We start from the raw sequence: 22500 nt of genomic DNA on the forward strand, positions 1-22500 counted from the left end.
CCTCATTCCCTGTCCTTAACGTGTTAGGATCTTAACACCTGGATTATAACGTTATTATGGTCCTAGTTTGTGGTTTAAAAGGGTTCGATATTTCCATGCTATTTAATTAATTATGTTAAGATCAAACCTGAAAATGAATTGTGAACATTGAAAAGAATGCAGGATTACAAGCCCGAGTGAAATAAAGTTGAATGCCTTAGTGTTGCAAAAGGTTTTTGTACATATATTAAAACTTTTGCTATATCAAAGAAATATTTGGTTATTTGGTTTCTATTTTAATTTTAAAAAGCCATTTGTCGTCTTCATCGGTGAGACCTTTTTATTATGTCCATGTGAGCACATTGGATTAACAGTCTATTCTTATCTAAATCATCTAATCTGTTGATTCTTGTATTTATCCGTGTGAAACAACATCACTTGGTATGAGCAAATATTTTAATTGTAAGTTCTTTGTAAAATATGTATATACGTCATGATCAAGTCTATTGAAGTTACAGCCGCATGTACATTTTAATAAACAGCATATTTGACGCAACTAATTCAGTTTCCTCTCTATTCTACTCTTTGACTTAATGCCACTGAATATTTAAAACATTTAAATAACCACCACCGACCCGTGCGAAACACACTTTCAATGATAATCAGAGCGCAGGATCAAAATGTGGGCCCATTGTCTCGCCAGTGGGACGGAGATCCTCAGAAGATGTTCTCAGATGTTCACACCTCAGAGAAAATACCCCAGCAGCTCTTTGACGGGGTCGTCTGAGTCTCGCCTGCAATCAAGTTCACCGTCATGTGGCTTTTAATGACTGTTTTCTCTCTCAGAGGAGGGATTGAGTCAACAGATGAGTCAACAGAGGGCACAGGGGAGGAATTCCCTGTGAATGGGACCCCTGTTGCTCAGACCCCCCCAGGTGGGGACAGGAACTCCCTTTGATTTTGCACCTTTGTGAAAGTTAATACCCGTGCCCCCCCCCACCGACGCCACCACCACTCCTCTCTCCCACAGCCTCCATATATCACAGCCGGGTTACGATGGCCTGCTTTACTACTCAGAATGGGCCTTTATTCAATGGCCAGTCAACCAGATGTCTGCCTATCCAGGGGTTCCTTCTCTTTGTCTCCCGGCTGTTTGAACTTTCTTTGCTGGGGTAATGCACTAAAAATGAAGTGAAATACCTGGCCCTTTTGTCAGATTGATTACTTTATTTTCTGGGATTGTAAACGTAACACTTTATCATCTGGTTTATGAAGTATGTCTGGGCCTAATGGCTTGTTGCATCAAATATAAATTAACTCCATGGAATGGTCGATATGAATTCTTACAGGTAAAATAAGTAGGCGTATATGTAAAACTTTTATGTAAATGAATAAAGCCCATTTAAAATTAATCAACTCATTTAATTTCATTTAAAAAAAGTTTTTTTATTTGATACAATACAACATATTCTACTACGATCCTCGAAGGCAACAACCAACATTCTCAGTCTTTAGTCAGTATGGTTCTGTGGTAACGGTAAGGGTTCCCTGTCGTTTTTGTTCCTTTATCAAACATGCAACGAATAAGAGGGGGACGCAGGCTCTGTAATATGACAAACCTTCATGTCAATATTTCTATTTGGTATATTGTAGTAGCGTTCATTGATTAGAACATTTGAGTTTTTTAATGATGAGAGCATCGTATTATGACGTGTGTTTATAGGTCAAGCTGAGCCAGTGACGGCCCTATGGGGACCTCTACTGGCCACAAAGACACATTGACAATGATAGAATAACAAAGCACATCTCTTCTTTCGGTTCAGCCTACTCCGGTGGACATTACAAGTCCTTAACACCCACATGTGATCATGCGTTACTGGCAATAAGCACAATGGAGTGAACGCGGTGCATTTTGAAAAGCATGCTCTTTGTTTTTGGCACTAGTCGAAAGAAACAAGACCATGCAAAGGATTAAAAAAATCGAGATTTTTAAGTGATAACTTATCCTTCAGAATCCTTCAGAACAATCCGTTAAACTGTATTCGTTGGAATAAAGTGGAACTGTGTAGCCTATACGTGGGGTTGAAATGGGGAGCATAGCAGGCCTACGCTGTGGGGTAAACTAACAAAAGAAAATCGGAGAGACCTTCTCCAAATATTAACCTTGAAGTGACAACATCTGACATGACCACAGAAACGAATTGAACTTCATCTAAAGGTTTTGAGCCGATGCCTTTCTTTTCGGAGAACCTCTAATTAGGCCTCGGGCTGATCGGTGTTGTGCTCAGACGGGCGGCTTATTCCCACCTCTCTTCGCGTGACTTGTCCGATTGTTATCCGCATAGCTGCTTGCTTTTGACCGTCCACTATCTTTGCTTGAAGTTTCTCAATGAGTAGACATATTCTGGGCTGGATGCCACACCCCCAGAGAACCTCCAGGGGCCTCCCTCGTTCCTTTTATTTGGTGCAGATCAAATAGGCCCGAGCCAGTCTTTAGTCAAACAGAATATCTGAGTATTGCGTCTCTCTCACACCGAGGCAGCAGAGGAAGTTTCTTCCCTTGAAACTTAAATGAGTTCAGCCCTTCAGACTTCCTTTAGGTCGAGTGTGGCCTTTTGCATTCCTTTGTAAACCAACAGCAAACACCAGGCTAACAGCATGAGGAGGGAATGACATGATAACCCTTGAAATTAATAGTTTGGCTCGACATAAAGCAAATGTCCAAGTGTGACGAGACGAAGAATTTCATGATGAGTTCTATCGATTGGATAGCGTTGACAGCCAAACCGATCTGACTGTTTGCACATTAAGCTACTGCCGAACCTGTACACAAAATAATAAACCATGCACACACACAGACAAACAAACATGAATTGTACACTCACACACCAACTTAAAAATGCACACATAAAGCTCCAGTGACAGCCCCAATCAGGAATGGATTTAGTTTTTTCATCTCACACCGAATTTACCCCTTGCCCCTTGAAAGACAAAAAGTAAGATAGACATTCTCAAAATAAGTAAAAGCTGAAACTGACAGAAAGGATGCACACACTATCCAGAGTATGTGTTGATAGTGTCAACGCAGCTCAAACAGCGTGCGGTCCATACACAGCTGCAATGGCAACGTTGAGCCACCAGAAAACCAGCTGCTCTTTTAAAAGGAATTAACCAAAAAGGGTCCGTTCATAGTAACGACGATCCGTCCATCACGTGATCCTTCATTCTCCACCGGGCAGGGGGGCCTGAGTATCACCACACCCAGGGTCGGCCAGAGTCCTCTGTGTCCACCACACGACCACAGGTTAAAGAGCCCTCAGAGCTCATAGGTCGTCCTCGGCCAGCTGGGTCAGGTTGCTGGAGCGTCGCCCGGACAACGGTGCGGGTCCGTGGCCAGCAGCCTCAGCAGGGGTCCCTCTGCGGCCCCCCTCCCCGGCCCTCTGTGAGGGACGCAGAGAAACACGATATCTACAACCTCGCCCATAGCACACACAGGAACAACGGTGTGTGCAGGTGGTCTGGCATGTCACACTCCTCAACAGTTAAGTAATACTTCAATAAAATAAATGAAATGTCCACAGAAAACTACAACATGCCAATTAACTAGTCTGTATGACTAGTTAGTCACGCCTAACTATTTGGTCATTTAGGGATGGATTTTTTCCATAGTGATAAGGAATACAGACAAGGATGTTAAGGAGCAAGCAGGGCACATCACACAAGATTACTTGGATTGGCTGTGGACATGGGGGAATGTACCTACAACATTACTGCTACTTTGCTGATGTTCACAGCTTACTCTGATCCACATTCTGAGATAAGCGTCTTTCTTTCTCTACCTCGTCTGGCTCAGACTCCTGTTCTGTTTGCTCCTGCACCCTGGGTACATAAAACTCAAGATGAACAGGATGCTGATGTGTCTGAAGCCAAATTAAAAAATAGACTAACCCTAACCCTATTTATTTAAATTGGAATAATTATTATAATGAATAAATAATTTTATGAAAATGTAACAAGAAAAACCCGACTGGTTCTGCCTGGGGCCGACTGGGACGCAAAACGCCTGTGCCACAGCACAGGCCCCGTTGCCACAGCACAGGCCCCGTTGCCACAGCACAGGCCCCCGGCTCCAGGGCTGCAGCTTGATACTGGTGAATTTTTCTAGATGACATTTCCATCCAACAGGGGGAGGTGTTACACTTCTTAAAGGCCCACTATGCAACTTCGGGCATTCCTTGGCTGTTTTCTTGATTTTGGCACGCACATTTCTCTACACAGCGCCCCCTACAGCTTCGTAGTAGATATTTCACAACACTGTCGTAACAACTCGTTGACGACCCTTCCCCATGCACTTCTACGCGAGCCATGTGCATTTGTTTTCAAAGAAGCCGGCGAATGCGTGGAGCCATGTCCGAAGTAGATGTTCATAAAGTGTAGGCAAGGTTATACATTTTTAAAATGGTGTATTTGTATTGCAATAAACATAAATCCATCCTTTTTTATAGTTGACGGGGAGAATTTATATCCTAGATTATAATTGTTATATCTTAGGTTGAACAGAACAATCAGTGTAAGAGGTTTGGCCAACATAATAATCTAAATAAACAAGAACCTGGATTCGGGGATTCAGTCTGTATCTGGGGGACGAGACGGACGAACAGCAAAACACCCATGGAAACAAAGGTGTTTATATGGTTGCAACCAAGCAAGCTAGAAACATACAGGGCTCACAACAAAACGGTCGAGAAAACAATTTTTACAGGGCTCACAACAAAATGGTTGAGCAAACACATTTGTACAGAGACTATCAACATCAAGAATACCACGAAGACAAAGTTCACCCAAGGGTACTTTCAATTTCAAAAGCAAGACGGCCGAGTCGGCGTCTGATTTGCAGTCTTCTTTTTCTTTCAGTTCACGCTATTCCTAAAAAGCTTGCCCAAAGTTTACTCGTGTCTGGCCTCTCTGTCGGTCAGTCTCCCTTTTCTCTTCTTCTGTTCCTCCGACATTGGGTTTCTCTGTCTCTTTTTAGTCGGCTGATCTATGATGAATATAACAATCCCTTAGTTGTTTGTGTTTATATCGAGCCGGTTCCGTGTTTCGGGGTCTGTGCCGTAAAGCACCAACGCCCGGAGTTCAGAACTTTCAACGCGTGACGCTTAGCGACGATAGCCAATCAGCGTGGAGCTTGACCCGACGTCACTGACAGAGAGTAGTGACCCTTGCACAGAAGGATACGGCCGACATCTTTCTTTATTCTGGGTGGAAATAGTAACATAGTTACGCCATTAAATGCGTTTATGGAAACATTTTTAGCGAGAAATGTGCATTTTACTTTCATAATGTTCGCTCGGTAAATGTGAAGGATGTTTGGTTCGATAGTTATGACGAAGAGTGAACGCTCCGTTCACTTGCATGGACAGCGTCTCTGGTTGCTAAGCAACCTCAACGTCTTGGCGGACTATTTCTCTGCTGATCAACACTACGAATGCTGGAAACACACCAGACACACCATGTGAAGTTATTTAACCCGATTATCGTTATTTATGAGTCTTTAGCCCAAGTGAAGGAGTTCAAGTACCTCGGGGTCTTGTTCGCGAGTGAGGGTACTATGGAGCGTGAGATTGGCCGGAGAATCGGAGCAGCGGGGGCGGTATTGCGTTCGCTTTACCGCACCGTTGTTACGAGACTCTGTCCATGCAAGTGAACGGAGCGTTCACTCTTCCTCCATTGGGAGGTGTTTCAGGCACGTCCAGTGGGGAGGAGACCTCGGGGAAGACCCTGGACTAGGTGGAGACCTCGGGGAAGACCCTGGACTAGGTGGATAGATTATATCTCAACACTGGCCTAGGAATGCCTCGGGATCCCCCCGTCAGAGCTGGTCAATGTGGCCCGGGAAAGGGAAGTCTGGAGCCCCCTGCTTGAGCTGCTCCCCCCGCGACCCGACCCCGGATAAACAGATGACGATGAGATGAGATCGTTATTTATATCCGAGATTATTTAATCTAACCCGATCTAAACTCTATCATGCACCCAAACACGGCGGCGTTTGGGTTTCCTACCTCGGACTCTAGCGCAGCCACATGCGCGTTGAACCATTTTTGTGACACACAATGATCAAGCGTCAGGTTAGGCGCGTTAGCGTTATCCAACGCGAGTAACGCGGTTGGTGTGGCCGTACCATTAGTCGATTGATCCTTGATGAATGCAACAATTGCCTCGCAACTGGCTGTTTATATCTAGCCGGTGCCATGTTTGGGTGTGTGTCTGTGCCGTAAACATTTTCGAAACTACAATCTGACTACATTTTCGAGGATACTTCCGTTGCGTCACATCCGGATTGTGTCGGTCCGAACAGAGCAAGTTGCATATGCGCTTTTTCACTGGAGAGGCGACATGGGTAAATGACACACCCACCAATCGACCCAGAAATGGATGCAGAACCATCAGCATAACTCTCAACCTGCATACTTAATGTAATTTTGGCTAAAAAAGTTGCATAGTGGTCCTTTAAGAGATCCTTGTCCCCTCATATAGTATAGATAGAGTCCTCAGTATTTAACATGAATGAGTAAATAAGACTTACAGTGGAGTAGCAATAATAAGCACTTGCAATAGCTTATTATTTCCCCGGGAGGATATAACTGTGGCCTAGTTTAGTATTGTTTAATGTTCATTTGGTAGGGACAAATCCATTTAGAAAAACCCTTCAGGCAAAAGGTTCTGATATGCTATTATACGCTATAATCATATGTAGGGTTAGTAGCCTGGCTAATGGCGTTAACGTTATCATGTGTGAATTGGCCAAAATGTCTGCCAATGTTGATACATCTGTGTGTGCGCCATTTTGTGTTGTGTGATTGAACCGTACCTGTACACCATGTACTGTTGTTCCACAGAGTCCGTTCGAGACCAGCTGACAGGTAGGCGTGTCAGTGAAGCCCAGCTGGAGATTTGAGGGGCAGACTGCCTGGCCCTCCGCAGGGCAGGGATGGGCCAAATGAGGCTGAAACAAACCATCAAATAAACATCTTGGATCCCTTATGCCTTCACAATAGGTGACGCACATTCTTGATTCACGATGTACCCGTGGTACCAAAAGGACAACAGTTCAAATTGTCATCCTGTGGATCATTTTGTACGTCAATATACTGATCACAATCATGTATAATCAGGACTATGTAATAGAGAGTAAGAGATATGCTCAATGTTCCGGGCGTCCATGTTTTTCTCGTTTCACTTCTCAGGGCATACAAGAGATGATTCTATCCAACGCGACTTATAAGGACATCAGACGCAGATCATTATGGGGCAGGTTTATTCAGGCATCTTGCTCCACGATGCCTACAGGTAGGGTTTAAAAGTGGTGATAGAACACAGTAGCCTTCGGCAGGGAGTCGACCTTCGGCAGGGAGTCGTAACTGTACCCTCAGGCCCTCCGTCAAACCTCCCTCCAGCTGGAAGGGGGGGCTGGCAGAAGACGGTCGCTCACCTCCCGGCGTGAGCCTGTCTCGCTGCGCCCGTGGCCCGGGCCGTGGGCCTGGCTTCCCAGGTAGAGGGTCGGGAGGGAGGCGTTGTGGGACTGCAGGGAGGGCAGCTTGTGTCGGTCGATGGAGGCCGAGGAGTGTGGCCGGAGCCCGGCGGAGGCCGACAGTGGAGGTCTGATGCATCGGCCCAGGCTGTTGGACTTGCTCTCCCGCCGCTGGTACTCAATAGGAGACTGCAAGGCTGACATCACAAGGTCAATTTTAGACTCTGAACCATCGTCGTACATATACAGGGACCAGTGTTTTCAATATTCATTCATTTAGTTTCATATGATTAACCAGTAGGTAGGGGTTAGCCCTTTGCTGAAGGACACCTACAGGTAAACTGCGGGCACTGGCGGTCAAACCACCTTCAAGCACCTGTCGGCTGCCAGTCAAACATCCTTACCAATACAGTCTCCCGCTCTCCCCCCCAACAATAAAACAAATCAGTAGCCTCAGTTTGAAATGATAAACCCCATATACTTCAAATTTAAAGTCAGCATGCAGATACAAGTACACCGCAAGTCTGAACCATGTCCAGACTTTGAGAAGTGTCTTCAGATGATCCAGTCTGGCTGTCGGGATTTCCGCCCTTCCGTACCATTGAGGAAGTTGCGCTGGCTCTCTAGGATCTGGTTCACATCATCGACCCAGGCCTGGCAGATGTCAGCGGAGGGCGCCTGCAGCTGGAAGCGCACCATGCTCCCGTCTGGGTTGCGTGACGTCAGCACAAAGCGGGCGGCGTCGCCGTCCTTGCTGGGCTCCACCCCCAAGCAGCTCACCTGCAACAAATCACAGGAGACCGTAGCATCAGTCTGGAGGAGACGTCCCGGCGGTGCGGTTCAATACATTCCTCGCTAGGCTGTGCAGCGCTTCCTGTACACCTATCCACGCACACTTGTGTAACTGATTTTGGTTAGCTAGCTGTAGTCTTTCACATCTCCTGTTTATCTCTAAATGTCCTTATTTCTAACCCTTTTGGGGAAGGTGTAGTCCTAAACTCTTAGCTACACAGGATTTCTTCGCTACCCCGTAAATTATGGTTGTTTTTGATATTTTCCACATTGGGCAGTTTGTATGTGTGTTCATCTTTGAGGGAGTTGGCTCACAATAATGCACTTTGAAGGTTTGTGTGTGTGTTGATCCCTGGTGGAGAGGGCTCAGCATGATGCACTTTGAAGGTTTGTATGTGTGGGTGCCTTGTGGACGAGGCTCACCTTAATACTGTTCTTGAAGGTGTAGCCCGGCAGTAAGAAGCCCTTCTTTCTGTCGATGGGCTCGCTGAAGATGACCATCTGCTCAAACAGGAAGACCCGCCTCTCCCTGGCCCGGGACAGCAGGCTGCTCTCCTGCTCCATCACGGTGAAGGTCTCCTGCTGGAGCAGCTTACCTTGGGCTGTGATCTTCCCCTGGGACACCAGACCATGGACCGAAACAACAAACAGAGGAAGGCATCACGTTAAGCTCAGCCCTGCCACGAGAGATATGTTTTTTTAGGATATCCTTAGGTCCAGCCTCACCTCGAAGCCTTGGAGCCGACCCACGTTCATCATGTCGTTGCAGCGCTTTGGCACGAAGCACATCACTTCCACCGCTTTCTGTTTGGAAAGGAGCCAGAATGAGAGAATGTGATGCGGTCGTTTGGCAGATTTTGCCAAAACAAAACTCAACCTAAGAACCAATTTTTTTTAGATAGCGATGCAGACAGTATTTAGTTGTGTCCCAAAAACCCACCTCCAGCTCTTCAGTGTCCATCCCAGCCTTGGTGTAATACTTGAGGAAGTCCTGTCGAAATAAACACAGTGTGACTCCCAGAGCATACCGGGTTTATAGGTAAGCATAAGGTGGCCACATCTGGAGGAACATTTATTAGTAGGGTTCTTTGTTTGAGTCGTCAAATTTGAATTCTTGAGGAAAAAGAGGCATAATTTAAGATGTGTACAAAATGATGGTTGTTATATAACAACATCAAAAGGGCTCAGCTGCATGCATTTCCACTTGGTAATTAAACCCTTTTTCCTTGCTTTCTTTGGTCAAAAATAGCTGCGATATTTCTGCCATGCACTCGTCCATGAGGGCAGATGTGCAACATTTGACATGCATTTCCCATGCGGCCATATCAATCCTTAGAACGACCTGATATCAACACAGTAGATGACAACAATAAGTATGAATGTGTGAAGGTGGCACATTGGATGTGTTTTTGTGTTTGTGTTTCTGTGCGCGTTTCTGTGCGTGTTTGTATGAGTGTTTGTGTGCGTGTTTGCGTGCGTGTTTGTGTGAGTGTTGTCACACCTTAAGCAGCAGCTGGTACTTCATGATCCTCTGGACAGGTTTGATGAGGAGGTCATTAATCTGCAGCCTGTGGCCCAGCTGCTGTCTCACTTCCTGCCGGGCATCACGACGCAAACGAACAGACACCCCATCGGTCAGCACCACGCAGGCCAATTACACAGCAAACGCACGTCGTGAGAAACGCTTCAATTGTATTTGTTGCCAATAAAACAGTAGTGATGATAGTGGGTAAGTGAAGATGACCCCCCCCCCCCCCCCTGTGGTTATTTATAAAGCACAAGATGCTTGAGAGGTTCGTGGACTTAATGAAGGGCCTGAGCAGGCTAATAACACAGATTAGCTACAGTCTGGTGGTACATACAGGTGTATGTACCAGGACACAGGGACCATGGTCAATGTGTGAAAGCTTTACTTACTTCTGCTGCCCTTGGTGCTCGCGTACTTTAAAAGAGCAGACCCTACATTTTTATAAAGAGCGCCCCGGTGTCTTGCGACTTGCTTTTTTGAAAAGGGTGGTAGTGTTTTGAGTTGTGTGTTGTGTGTGTGAGGAGATGGAATACTAACCTCAAAGTATGTCTCAATGTACTCTGAGACGATGTGCTCGGACTTGGGCTTGTTCTGACAGTACACCACGTACATCTGCAGACGCCTCTCCTTCAGCACAATGCGTGGATTGAAGATCACATCAAATATTAAATCATACCATACACGGTAGACGCCCAGCAAACAGCACTAAAGTCTTTACAAATGTTTACCTCATTGAAGTTTTCTGAGGTTTCTTTCAATGAAATTTAAATTGTGAATGAAAAAACGATTCAACTCTGTTTTATCAACTCTCGTTGATTCATTGTAGGATAAAAGGAAGGCAGAGCCACTGGTTCATTGAGTTAAAGAGTCATCATCATGGGTCTCTATTGGGGGGCAGATAGCCTTTGAAGAGGCCAGGGTCTGGCCAGGGCCTGTTGTGAACTAACAATGTCACGTGTGGGTGAGCATCAGGTTATGCATAATTCACCAAGGTTGTTCTCTTTGTAACGAGAGCTCTTTAGAGGTTGCAGGACTCTACCTAGCAACCAGTTTCACAGATCTGTGGCCTGGAGGCAGAGCATGCATGCATGCATCAACAACAGCCCCGGTACTGGAAGCGGGATGCACCGACGCATACATAGGGCTGCATGTCGAACAAACTGGTTCATGTCTGCATGTGTAGCCGCTCCTTTCTGGCTGTTTTTTTTAACAAGTAACATGACCTACATAAACGTGATATTTGTTTACATGTGTTCAAAGACGTGCAAGTCTGTGTTTCTCCATGTGTGTGTGTGTGTGTGTGTGTGTGTGTGTGTGTGTGTGTGTGTGTGTGTGTGTGTGTGTGTGTGTGTGTGTGTGTGTGTGTGTGTGTGTGTATGTGTGTGTGCGTGTTTGTGTGAGAGGGTTTGCAGGTTTTCTGTGTCATTCACCACTCGTTAACTTTGTGTATGTCACCCCCCTCTGCTTTTCATTAGAGCTTAGTCCCCCGAGCTTATGTTCTGGGTTGGACACCATGCTGAAGGCACCATGCTTATGGCGCAATGCTTCGGGCACCATGCTAAGTTTTTGTCACTTGATCTTTTTGAATAGCTTAAAAAAGAGGTGATGGGCAAAGAAAGACCTCTGGGCTAGAGAAAGGAACTCAGACTTTCATGTTGGCACTTCCCACTGGAAGAATGAAAGCAGAGTTGGTAGAAGAACACGACATTGCCACCCAGGCTGCGTGCCACCCCTTAACCGATTAACATATGTCTAATTGTTATGCCTGTGAGCGGCACTTGACTCTAAAGTCTCACTGAAAAGTGTGTGTGTGTGTGTGTGTGTGTGTGTGCGTGCGTGCGTGCGTGCGTGCGTGCGTGCGTGCGTGCGTGCGTGCGTGCGTGCGTGTATGCGTGTGTGAGTGTGAGTGCACCAAGTGCAGTTCAACTTACATGTTTGATAAAAAGTTGGGCCAGCCTCTCTGGTTCTTCTAAACACTTCTCCAGCTCACCCAGGAAGTAGCTACACACACACACACACACACACACACACACACACACACACACACACACACACACACACACACACACACACACACACACACACACACACACACACACACACCAACACACACACACACACACGAGTTACTGAACCTATTCTGTGTATGGTCTGTGTGTGGTTCTGCCTCCTTTGTTCTGACTGCTCTGTATTCTGCGTCCATCAGGGACCTGGCCGTCCACTAGAGTTGCACTTACTCTTTATGCCAGTCAAATATTTGGTGAATGTTCCCAAACACAATTTTATCTTTTCCCTTCATATCGTCTGGTACACCTTTAGAGTGCAAGGTGGCCATGTATCCCTGTAAAATAAAAGAGAGAAAAAAGAGAGAGAATAAAGACTTTAAGAAAATGTTCATTGATTACCATTCACTGGAATAGCTGATGACCACAGCAGGGCACAAATGACATTCATAGCTAAAGACGTCTTTTAGACGTTAGTTCACTACAAGGATGTAATGAGCTACAGGATTACAACATCATACCCTTCAAAATAATAATTGAGAATGCAAATGAATTGCGGCGACTAATTACTTTATTTAATTATGGCAGTGGCCATAAGGATTTGGAGGCTTTTGTGTCCTCTGGGATCATATTTACCTCCACGATGAGTCCCAGATCTAACACATAGTGCTTCTCCGTCTCCGTCAGCTCCTTCAGTACATACCTACAAAGAGAACAGAGGGAAGCAAACCTGTGATTGCGACTGTGTGCAATACCAGTAACATGCTAAATAAATAGTTCAAACAAATATATCATGATTGCCATTTGTGATTACGGGATGAAGGATGAAAATAAATTGGTGTCACATTGTAAATAGAGTGGAATCAAATGTGAAAACAACATCAGTGTGGTTTGAGTCGCTGAGCCTTGGGCGGGCTGAACACATACATGCTTTTCTCTAAGGCGCTCCTCCTGTCCTCCTCTGTGCAGGCCGCCTCAGAGGACTGGCTGGAGGTGTCGTCCATCAGGGCAGAGCTGCTGTCATCTGGCACCGCATTGGTGGACTCAGTGTCCTGGAGAAGGGGGCCGCACACAGAGGATTGGGTCATCAGCCAGTAGATGGTCTGCTGTTACTATTGCAGTGGGGGGGGGGGGGGGGGGGCAGCAAGCAATAATCATGAAGCAGGTTGCCACGGAGACCCGAGAGCGCAGACACAGACTGCAGGAACAGAGATGGAGCGATAAGGGATGGGTTGTCACCCATAACAGGTCGGGAGAGATCAGGGCAGGTAAAAGGGAAACAGTGATGGAAGGAAACAGCTTTTGTAACCGTGAACTTTGAAACCGCTACGAGCACATGGCAGTTTGAGTTGGCACATTAAAATACGGCTATTACCGTCAGAGGAATATGACTTCAGGGAGAAGCGCAGCAAAGGATATTGCTGCCATATAACCGACTGGAATATTACAGTTTGAGTGCAAAAATATATCCTTCTATCCTTCACACCACTAGATACCAGACACACAACATCAGACAACCTGCACACATCTCAACAGATCACAGACGACATCAAGGACTAGGAGTGCGGACGCTGCTGTGGTGAGGGCGTTCAATAATACTGATACAAATGATAACAATGATAATAGTAACATGTTATATTAGTATCCTATTACCCAAAATTATACCCATTACTATTGTCATTACTAATGTCTATTATCATTATTATAATATTAGTATGTCTCATCAGCATCCCTTGGCCATTGTCTTATGTACAACTCCTATTACAAACTTTGACCTGGAACTTACAGCTTTTTCCTGTGAGATGAATAGAGCCAATGGACAACATTGTTTACGTTATGACAGCATGCAACAGTATTAATAGTTGAATAAACACCCTTTTATTTTCTTCCCTTTGCCCAGAACTAATTTCAAGCTGTGAGCACAATGGTCCCATTACGTGAACTTAGTATTTTATTGTTTATCTTGCCTCTTTAGTATCTGTAATGTTGCGGTCAGATTCCTCTGTTCACTCTCCTGACCGGTTGCACTTATAGGAACACCCGTCTGTCCTCACCTAAATCCCAGTAGCTGTCCTCCATTCTCCAGGACTTGCCTGCCCTACAGACACACACACACACACACACACACACACACACACACACACACACACACACACACACACACACACACACACACACACACACACACACACAGACACACACACACACACACACACACACACACACACACACACACACACACACACACACCACTAATCCCTGAGTCTGCCCGTTTTTAGTAGTCGGTGATAGAGAGAGACAAACAGACAACATAGTAAGGAGGAGGTCAGGACTTTCTCCTTTGTGTGTGCATCTATGTGTGTGTGTGTGTGTGTGTGTGAGAGAGAGTGTGAGTTTGAGTGTGCGTGTGTGTGTGTGTGTGTGTGTGTGTGTGTGTGTGTGTGTGTGTGTGTGTGTGTGTGTGTGTGTGTGTGTGTGTGTGTGTGTGTGTGTGTGTGTCTGTGTGTGTGTGTGTGTGTGTGTGTGTGTGTGTGTGTGTGTGTGTGTGTGTGTGGATTGGTGTCTGAGGGTAGTGGAAAGAGACAGAGAGACTCCACATAAACCCCTCTGCTCTCCTGACCCTCCTGGCCCCCCGTAGGCACACTCCTGCCTGACAGCTCCCCCTGACTGTCTGATCACTTCCAGATGTGCTCCAACCAGGCCCACAGGAAAGATCTCTCTCTCTCTCTCTCTCTCTCTCTCTCTCTCTCTCTCTCTCTCTCTCTCTCTCTCTCTCTCTCTCTCACTCTCTCACTGCTGACTGTTTTTGTTTTTCGAAAAACAGTGGCCATATGACAAGGCCAATAGCTTTACGAAGAGCTAAGATAGTATCTTTTTGGACGGTTGGGTCTTTCGTTCAACAGGCTGCATAGGAATCTGTCATTCAAACTATCAATATCATTAAAGGTTCAAGCATGAGCTGCTCATCAGAATTCTTCAAAGGTCTTTCCAAGCAATTTCCAGTTATCAACAGTTAGCATTTTTATTCATCTAATAAACATGTTCCATTGTTTTTGACGGATGAGATTACAGTAGCTAGCATGCAGTATGAGGTAAGTATAACTTGGAAAAGTTATCAGGAAGTTCCTGAACTTGAAAAGGACAAGAACGTGCATCATAGCATGAAGCAAGACACTCGCTCCTTCACTTCACTTTTAGGGTTTTCATAAATCTCCAAAACTATAGTCATCATAGCAATTGTCTGGCCTTGAGTTAGGTTTCAATGTTTGTCCTAATTGGTATGGTGAAACACTAAACACGTCAATGAACGCTTTTTCACATTTGTCCCCTTGTCCATTTGTACATTCTGTAACTGTTGTTGTGCAGTCTCTTAATCCAAGCCAACAGCTTGAAGAACCTTTTAAACACTAGATTCTGAGTGTTTCTATCGCCACAGGCAACCGTGGGATGGGTAAATGAAAGCGTGTGTGCACATGTGCTCTTTGTCATTCTTCAGACGTGACATCACCTTGCCCATTTCGGCCATTTGGTACATTTCCATGTTTTCTCCCAGGTGTGTGTTAAATGTAACCATGCATCACACCTCAGGCCCTCTGTCCTTGTCCTCCTTAGTTACTTCTGACACAGCCCCTGTGTTCATTTGAAATGGCCCTCGATACTTATAGGTGGAACCTTAACTCGATGCATGCCAATCTCTTGTTCCACCATCCAACTCTTCTGCTAGGCCACTGGTTTTGTGTCTGTCTGTGTTTGTGAGTTTCTCTTTTATAGCCTGAGAGCCTGACTCAGCCAGCAGCAATGTATTCCAGACATCCTTACTCATTATCCGGTTGATCACCTTACCATTGCAGTGTTGGCTGGCCCGCCACCTTTGAAACGCTCTACGTTTCAACATAAGTGAATCACTGTGTGTGACGTCCATTTAGTTAAAGGGGGATTATCATGCTTTTTCGACTTTTCCCTTTGCTTTAAACTATTACATGTCTTACGTCTCTCTGAAAAATTGAATGCTGCAATCCATTTGGATGGTACACCAGTATGTGCAAGTCGTAAGTTGCAAATCTCCCAGCTTTCTTGTGGCATTTCACTGAGGCACGACCCTTTGTGGTCGGTCCTGCTCGCTATTCTGAAAGTAGAGCGAGTACAGTGAGGCCGACCGTACTATTCGTCAAAAAAATATATTTATTTTCTTTGTATTTGTATCACGTTGGTCATTTTAATGTAGATTTTAAATTCTCTTACACACTTGATTAAATTGCTCCTTTATGCCGGTCACCAATGTATGCATCGCACAGTCTTGCTGTGCGTGCAATACATTGTAAAGTTGTGTTGTTTGTTTTCGGGCTGGTTTGCTAAAGAGACTAATGTTGCTAACAATAACAAGGACTAGCCAATGAGAAACGGGAAAGCTAAAAAAGGGGATGGGCCTCCGCAAATGCCGCAAGAAAGCTGGGAGATTTGCAACTTACGACTTGCACGTACCGGCGTACCATCCAAATGGATGGTACGCCGGTACCATAAGTCCGAGCCAGGGGGAGTATTCGCGCCCACCGAGAACAAACCTCAATAAGTGCTGAAACAGCTCGATGGCCCTCAAACTTGACTTCCTGTGTATTTGGGTTTGCATGATATGGGATCTCTAACGCCTCCACCTGGTAAAACATCAGGAAGGACACCCTTGTCCACTGTGACGTATGCTTGATGATTCTCAGTGTCTGTTACCTTGAGCAATGATTTCAATGTTGTAGTTGCACAGCCAAGGATGCTATCACTATAAGGGCTGGTCAGTATTGTGCACTGCAGTATGGGGAGTGGCAGACCCACCTGGGTGAGTGGCAGCGAGGTGCAGCCCATCAGGGAGTCCGTTACAAAGCTGGGGGAGTGCAGGGTGGCAGGGGACAGGTCCTCTGGGCTGGCCAGGCCCTCTCTCAACTCCTGCAACACACACACACACACACACGCACACACAAACATACAAAAACATACACACACACACGCACACACACACACGCGCTTCCACACACACCAAACACACACACAAACGCACACAAACATACTCAAAAACACACACGCACACACACACTCACACACACACACAAAAACAAACATATGCACACACACACACACACAGATACATTCGTTATTGTTGTAACACTTTGTAGACCCAGACAACAAACCGCATGCTGTAAAAGTATGTTTACACATGTGCATAAGCACAAACACACACTGTAGACATAGAGTCTGATGAAACCATCGCAGGCACAGCGAGATGAGAGCCTGGCCATTAAAGCATTATAGCTATCGGCTAGCAGCATCCCCTATCGATTAGGACCTGGTGGGACCACCTCTTCTATGGTGCTTCCCCGGTAGAGGAGCCCCGTTGGAGGAGCTGGGGTCAAGAGAAACGGCATGGGGTTGTCAATGGTTACCGAAGTGGACCATTACTCCTGACATTCCATGATTTGATCATTCCCAAAGGTCTGTCCAATATACATTATCCAACACATACACAATCCTTAACCCCCTTGTCTCTCTCAAGCGCACACACACACACACACACACACACACACACACACACACACACACACACACACACACACACACACACACACACACACACACACACACACACACACACACACACACCTCATACACACAGAGACCCTTATTCAAAGCGTGATTAAACATGAGCTCATCCTCTCCTCTCTACCCTGCGTCAACACTCCGGGTCAGGAGGTATTTATGTCCTCATATTTATAGAAGACTAATCCTCTGCTGTTTACTTTATGCTCCATCAAGTCTAATGTGTTTACTTACTGGGTGTAGGGAACAACTCTGGTGGGTTGAGTTGGGGATATCCCGCCCCGCCCCACGGTTTTACATCTAAAGATTTTTGTTGATCATTTTAACGCTTTATGACCGAGCGAGATGGACTGGACGGTGTGGGAGTTAGAGGGGGAGGGCGTGCAGCATGAACCCCAGGCAGGAATCAAACCCGGGTCGCTGCGGTCAGGACCACGTCTACCGCACGCAGAACAGACGCCTCACCAGGTCTCTGTGGGCCAGGGGGAGGATGGTGAGCTGGTGGGCGGCCCCCGGGGGGCTGCCCAGGTCCTGACTGTGGCTCCGGGGGGACGCGGCCGGGGGCTTCCCGACGCCCGGCCTCTCCCCCTTGGTGGCCCCGGCGCTGAGCTTGCGAACGGGGTTGGTCAGCCACTTCTTCAGGGTGCTGACAGAGCGCCTGGACCCCGGGGAGCTGGGGGCCGAGCTGGCAGACGCCCCCGGGGGCAGAGAGGCCACAGAGGTGGAGAGGCTGCCCTCACTGCCTCCTGCCGAGTAGGAGTCTGGGGCGAGAGAGAGAGGGAGAGAGAGAGAGAGGGAGAGAGAGAGAGAGAGAGAGAGAGAGAGAGGGGGAGAGAGAGAGAGAGAGAGAGAGAGAGAGAGAGAGAGAGAGAGAGAGGGGGAGAGAGAGAGAGAGAGAGAGAGAGAGAGAGAGAGAGAGAGAGAGAGAGAGAGAGAGAGAGAGAGAGAGAAAGAGAGAGAGGGGGAGAGAGAGAGAGAGAGAGAGAGAGAGAGAGAGAGAGAGAGAGGGGGAGAGAGAGAGAGAGAGAGAGAGAGAGAGAGAGAGAGAGGGGGAGAGAGAGAGAGAGAGAGAGAGAGAGAGAGAGAGAGAGAGAGAGAGAATGAGAGTGAGCGAGAGAGAAAGAGAGAAAGAGAGAGAGGGGGAGAGAGAGAGAGAGAGAGAGAGAGAGAGAGAGAGAGAGAGAGAGAGGGGGAGAGAGAGAGAGTGTTACATTTTTTAAAGCTAACCAAATCCCTATTAAAAATTGACTTTCTCTTAAATACATGTATACTCAAATAAAATATATATGTAAACACACACACACACACACACACACACACACACACACACACACACACACACACACACACACACACACACACACACACACACACACACACACACACACACACACACACACACACACATATACATATACACACACACACACACTCTCAGACACACAACATATATATACAGGACAACAAAAAACACTCACAAACATTTCTTGTTGACTGAGTGATCGTCATAATCTCTCCTTCAACCACACAGGGCTCCTCTATAACACCAGATGTGTACCCATCTATCTATGACCTTCATTACTTTATAATACCTGAAATCTACCTTTATCCTGGACTTCACCAGTTGGGTAAAGCCAACTGGCATCAAAACTATGCATCAATAACCTACTCTATAGGGAATTCTCTACTTTTTTTATTTGGCTTAGTTAGATTGCCATCTTTTGCTTGTAAAATCATAAACATTTAACTGTATTAAAAAACCAAAATTTAGCTGTGCTTTGTAAAAACGTCTCCAAACCCTGTGAAAACCTAATACGCAGAAACAATTATCTGTCAAACTCAAAAAAAACAAATAAAATGTCAAGAAACGTTCTCTCTCTGTACGGAGGAGGGACATATGTTTGACACACTGGGGTCTAACAAGGTAACATCAACAATCCCATGCAGAACTCTCCACTGTAGGCGTCAACGTTGTTTGTAGAGAACTCTCCACTCTGGTCGGACATCCTCCTTCAGGCCCTCCAGAGTCGGTCAGACTGACCCTTCAGCCTGACTTTGTTTAAAATCTTCAGGAAGATGTTGGAGGACACTTGAAGTGCAAAGTTGTTCAAATACAACCCCTCTGACAGGGTTTAGAAACAGCCGAAGTTCCACAGAGGGTCACTGATCATTACATTGAGGCCATTACAACAGGAGCTTAAGGGATCTGTCATGGTCTGTCGTGTTTCCCTGTGTTTCCCTCCTGTGTTGATTGCTGATCCCTCCCCTAATGTGTCTCAGCTGTTCCTCGTTGTGTTTGTTACTTAAGCCCTTGTCTTTCCTTTGTTCCTTGTGCTATCATTGTGGTTGTTAGTCCTGCGTGTTCCCTGGTCCCTCCTGAGTTCCCCGTTGTCTCCCGAGTTCCCTGATTCCTGTGCCTTAGCCTTTAGGCGTGAATAAAGTGCTGTTTTCTTGAAACCGTCTGCGTCTGGGTCCTACTTGCCTGCCTGCACACGCAACCCCTATAACAGGATCGTTCATTAGCAGTCAGCTTATGATGCAGTGGTCCAGCAGCTGAGGAGGAAACCCCGAGGTGTGCACCCCCTTAGCTGCAGCATCACACCAGTCTGGACCAATTAGCTCCACTAGACGTTTGTGACATTTGAAACACACAGTGGTTTCCAGAATGTAGGTCCTGTCATATAGTGGCCAGCTAGCTGACGTCCAGCACCATAGTCTCACTAAGCAGCCAGTGTAGAGACCATGAAGAGCCCACTCTCTATTACTTAAAGGTCCCATGGCATGCTACTTTATGAATGCTTTTATATAGCTGTTAATTGGGCCCTAATACAATACTAAGAAATTCAGCCTTGGTGCGGAATTACAGCCACTATGAGCCAGTCCCACAATGAGCTTTATACTAACGTGCCATTTTTTAGAGGCGGGTCAAGGTGGAGGGTGGGGGTATGGCCCTGAGCAGCTTGCGGCCACGGTACCATGCGCTAGTGTGTTTACAGTGGATGTATCGCAATGGGAAGGCGCACACAGCTTTTGGCCGTGTTCTGTAAATATTCTAGAACACTCCGGGTGCTCCGGCGGGAGTCCTGGAGCTCAATATGTAAATAATATATTTTTATATTACATTGATATCTATATCATATAATACATATTATCACGGCCAAAAGCTGTGTGCCTCTCCAGACGATATTATGAATCTCAAACGACTGCGTCGGTCTCTCTGACGAAGGGATGTCTCCCGCCAGAGCCCCGCTGCCCGCTGCCGAGGCACCAACGCCTCGGCAGCAGGCAGCGGGCTTGGCGAGGCACCACCACCGCTCTGCGGTGGTGCTTCGCGGCGGGGCTCCGGCGGGCGGCGGCAGACAATCACAGGCAACAATCCCTTTCCCCTCCATGTCACGGTTCTTGTACTTCAGGCAGCCAAAGCCGAAGTTCCCTACCACCAATTCCTTCTCAACCATGGCTGAGATGACCCCCACTACGAGTCTCGTTGTGGAAATACCAGAGATGTCAGGGAGCCCGACGTGTTATGCGCCATAACACCAACAGCTGAACGGTTATCCAAACAACAAATAAGTGTACTTGCGTTGCAGTGTGTATATTCACACACTCACACATCTGATGCTCGCACAGTCGTAGCACATTGGGCAAGGCAGAGAAAGGGGAGGTAACATGTACCCGTATGACTTTACACCTACCGCCATAGCTACTGGGGAACCATAGGCAGGCTAGGGGAACTCATATTAGCGTTAGAAAAACTCATAAAGGGACATTTTCATGCCATGGGATCTTTAAAAAGGTTCCACATCGTAAAAAGCCCACGAAAAAATAACTGGGAGGCTCTTGAGGTATTTGAATTTAAAATCTGTTATAAACAAAGAAATAATAACAAAAACGTCTGAGAACAGAGCATGCCAGGGGTCTCCAGACAAGATCATTTGGCCCGGTTTATAGTCGCTGGATGAATTGCATTATGAAAGTTGCACCCCTGCTTGCCAGATGAACAATTTCTTGGCCTCCTTCTACTTTGGAGGAAGTTCTTCTAAAAAGAACGCTCTGCAGAAGCAAGTAAAGCTGAACCACTGAGATTTACTAAATCATAGCTAGCAGGTTTGGTGGAGGATCTACACAGGCAAGACGATGCCACAGGATTGAAGAAACAACGTTTTAATTATGAGCTGAAAAATCCAACTCCACCTTTTCTAGTCCCACAGGAATCATCTTTGACCCCAGCCTCTCGTTCCTACCTCATGTCAACCAGGTCACCAAAACGGACTTCTTCCACCTCAGGAATGTTGCCCCCCTCCCCCCCTCCCTGTCCGTTGCCGCTGCTGAAAGACTCATCCATGCCCTCATAACTTGAGGACTCGAATACTGCAACAGCATCCTCTAAGGCTCACCTAACAAAATCCACAATCAACGTTAATACGTCCTGAACTCCGCTGCCCGCATTCTCACCTCCACCCACCACCGAGATCACATCAGCCCTGTCCTTTACAACCTCCACTGGCTCCCAGTTACATTTGGGATTCATTTCCAATACTAGTCACCACCTTTAACATCATAAATAACCTGGCCACTCCCAACATCCTCGACCTCCTCCTCCACCACACTTCTACCGATTGCCTTCGGTCCACGGACCCAAACACACTCAGAACCCCCAGGACCAAGCCTCGGACCTGGGGTGACAGGGCCTCCTCAGTGGCCGCACTCTCCCTCTGGAACTCCCTCCCCAACCCCTCCGACAACTACCACGCTCCCATCATTTAAACATGCCCTCCAAACCCTCCTCTTAAAGACTGCTTTCACGACTTAACCTCCTTCCTTTCTCTCCCCTTTCTCCTCTTTTAGCTTTTATTTTATTTTATTTTTGTGTTGTGTTCTGTAAAGAGCCCTTGAGTACTTAGAAAAGCGCTATATAGATAAAATGTATTGTTATTATTATTATTACTATTATTATTATTATTGTTATTATTATTATTATTATTATTATTATTATTATTATTGTTATTATTATTATTATTATTATTATTATTATTATTATTATTATTATTATTATTATTATTATTATTATTATCCAGAACATT

At 46.1% G+C, this 22500-nt stretch overlaps 2 protein-coding genes across 4 annotated transcripts in view; one reads left to right on the top strand and one right to left on the bottom strand.

Moving 5' to 3' along the window:
- The window catches only part of sp5l (Sp5 transcription factor-like), a 2636-nt gene extending 1903 nt beyond the window's left edge, over positions 1–733 (top strand). The window contains exon 2 of the mRNA XM_030363779.1: positions 1–733. This exon is cut by the window's left edge and continues 1126 nt beyond it. The gene's annotated coding sequence lies outside the window, so the exon portion shown is untranslated.
- A 647-nt stretch (positions 734–1380) lies between these two features.
- The window catches only part of arhgef25a (Rho guanine nucleotide exchange factor (GEF) 25a), a 56272-nt gene continuing 35152 nt past the window's right edge, over positions 1381–22500 (bottom strand). For all 3 annotated transcript variants that reach the window (XM_030355884.1, XM_030355899.1, XM_030355892.1), the window contains 15 exons: positions 17882–18177; positions 16658–16768; positions 12761–12885; positions 12470–12536; positions 12068–12171; positions 11762–11831; positions 10368–10457; positions 9804–9896; positions 9243–9293; positions 9029–9106; positions 8726–8917; positions 8110–8290; positions 7472–7707; positions 6851–6985; positions 1381–3419 (listed from right to left, as the gene is read on the bottom strand). In XM_030355884.1, coding sequence (XP_030211744.1) covers positions 3303–3419; positions 6851–6985; positions 7472–7707; positions 8110–8290; positions 8726–8917; positions 9029–9106; positions 9243–9293; positions 9804–9896; positions 10368–10457; positions 11762–11831; positions 12068–12171; positions 12470–12536; positions 12761–12885; positions 16658–16768; positions 17882–18177 — 1946 coding nt within the window. In that variant the 3' untranslated portion in view covers positions 1381–3302. The remainder of the gene's footprint in view (positions 3420–6850; positions 6986–7471; positions 7708–8109; positions 8291–8725; positions 8918–9028; positions 9107–9242; positions 9294–9803; positions 9897–10367; positions 10458–11761; positions 11832–12067; positions 12172–12469; positions 12537–12760; positions 12886–16657; positions 16769–17881; positions 18178–22500) is intronic.

This window comes from Gadus morhua, chromosome 1 (assembly GCF_902167405.1).
Source record: "Gadus morhua chromosome 1, gadMor3.0, whole genome shotgun sequence".
NCBI classification, from domain to species: domain Eukaryota; kingdom Metazoa; phylum Chordata; class Actinopteri; order Gadiformes; family Gadidae; genus Gadus; species Gadus morhua.